This window comes from Sinocyclocheilus anshuiensis, unplaced genomic scaffold (assembly GCF_001515605.1).
Source record: "Sinocyclocheilus anshuiensis isolate Anshui unplaced genomic scaffold, SAMN03320099.WGS_v1.1 scaffold515, whole genome shotgun sequence".
In the NCBI taxonomy this organism is placed as follows: Eukaryota; Metazoa; Chordata; class Actinopteri; order Cypriniformes; family Cyprinidae; genus Sinocyclocheilus; species Sinocyclocheilus anshuiensis.
The window spans coordinates 773,623-774,874 of NW_015548243.1; the positions used below are offsets into that span (position 1 = coordinate 773,623).

The 1,252-nt window shown below is 35.6% G+C and overlaps 1 protein-coding gene across 1 annotated transcript in view; it reads right to left on the reverse strand.

Moving 5' to 3' along the window:
• The window catches only part of slc45a4a (solute carrier family 45 member 4a), a 30,925-nt gene that overhangs the window by 1,206 nt on the left and 28,467 nt on the right, over nucleotides 1-1,252 (reverse strand). The window contains exons 5-6 of the mRNA XM_016442539.1: nucleotides 680-779; nucleotides 387-598 (exon numbers count right to left, since the gene is read on the reverse strand). Coding sequence (XP_016298025.1) covers nucleotides 387-598; nucleotides 680-779 — 312 coding nt within the window. The remainder of the gene's footprint in view (nucleotides 1-386; nucleotides 599-679; nucleotides 780-1,252) is intronic.

Sequence of the window (1,252 nt, forward strand, 5' to 3'; positions counted from 1 at the left end):
ATATATATATATATATATATATATAAATTAATTTAGATAAAAAAATAAAATAAAATAAATTTAGAATTGAAAGCATTTCCAATTCAGTTTGTTTGTGTGCACAGCGTTTTTTTCCATTCTATACTACTACTGATTACTAGTAAAGCTACATTAAAAAAAAAAAAAATTGTTGTCATGATACTAAACAACATAGTCAAGTAAGCTACTTACACTGTTCTTTACACCCAGAAAGTAATTTGATGACATGTAATGCCTGTTACTTATTAAAATGTCACCCTCAACCCTGAGTTCTGAGAGTCGGTCAGGACAAAGATTAGGACTAGTGCTGGGATTAGCTTTAATACGGCAGGATTACAGTCTCACAGAGATGAATGAAGAGCTCTGACCTCTTTATTATCATGATACTGGCCCAGCAGAGCGTACGGACAGTATGAGATGCTCATGGAGATGATACCCATGCTGCTGATCATCACCATGGAGACGTAGACATTGGGGAAGATCGCCATGACAGCCGTACCGATGGCGAAGCCCAGAGTGCCCAGGATGTAGATGACCTTTATGCTGAGGTCAAAGTTATCCAGGTACTTCTGCAGTACAGCTACATTCACAAAAGACATACAGATGAAGAATCACACTTGAACAGATCACACGGTCGCATCTCTAGATTCAGGATACTTACCTGAACAGATGGCGGCGGTGGTGGCGTAAATCACCAGCCCCCAGCAGCCCATCTGAACCCCTCTGTGGTAGTTATGAAGGGCGGTGGAGTTCAGCGGGGCCTACAGGGACAGACATCAAGATTAAGTGTTAAAACTGGATGGCAGTAAAGCAAGAGCTGTGTAATGGATTTTAGTCATTTGCTAAATTTAACCATGTATCTTCAAAAACATGTCAGCAAACTTACTGCCAGCAATCACAAATAAGACAATTATTTGAAAAAAGATTTCTAATACCCAGTTTTCTGACTGGCTAAACCAGGGATTCCCAAACTTCTGTCAGATGAACTCCTTTGACAAACTATTTACTTGAAGGATTTTTAAGGTAATATTTGAGTAATTCATAATTTAAGTGTTTTATTTTCATTTAAAAATTATTTTAATATGACATTTTTATTGATATTTTTTAAATAAAAAAAAATCTGACTTTCTTTTATAAATACAATGAAACATTTATAAATACAATGTTTTTGAGTGATTTTCAGAATTAGTAAGTGATTAACAGCTTAAATTTGGGTATTTTTCTCAATCAAAGC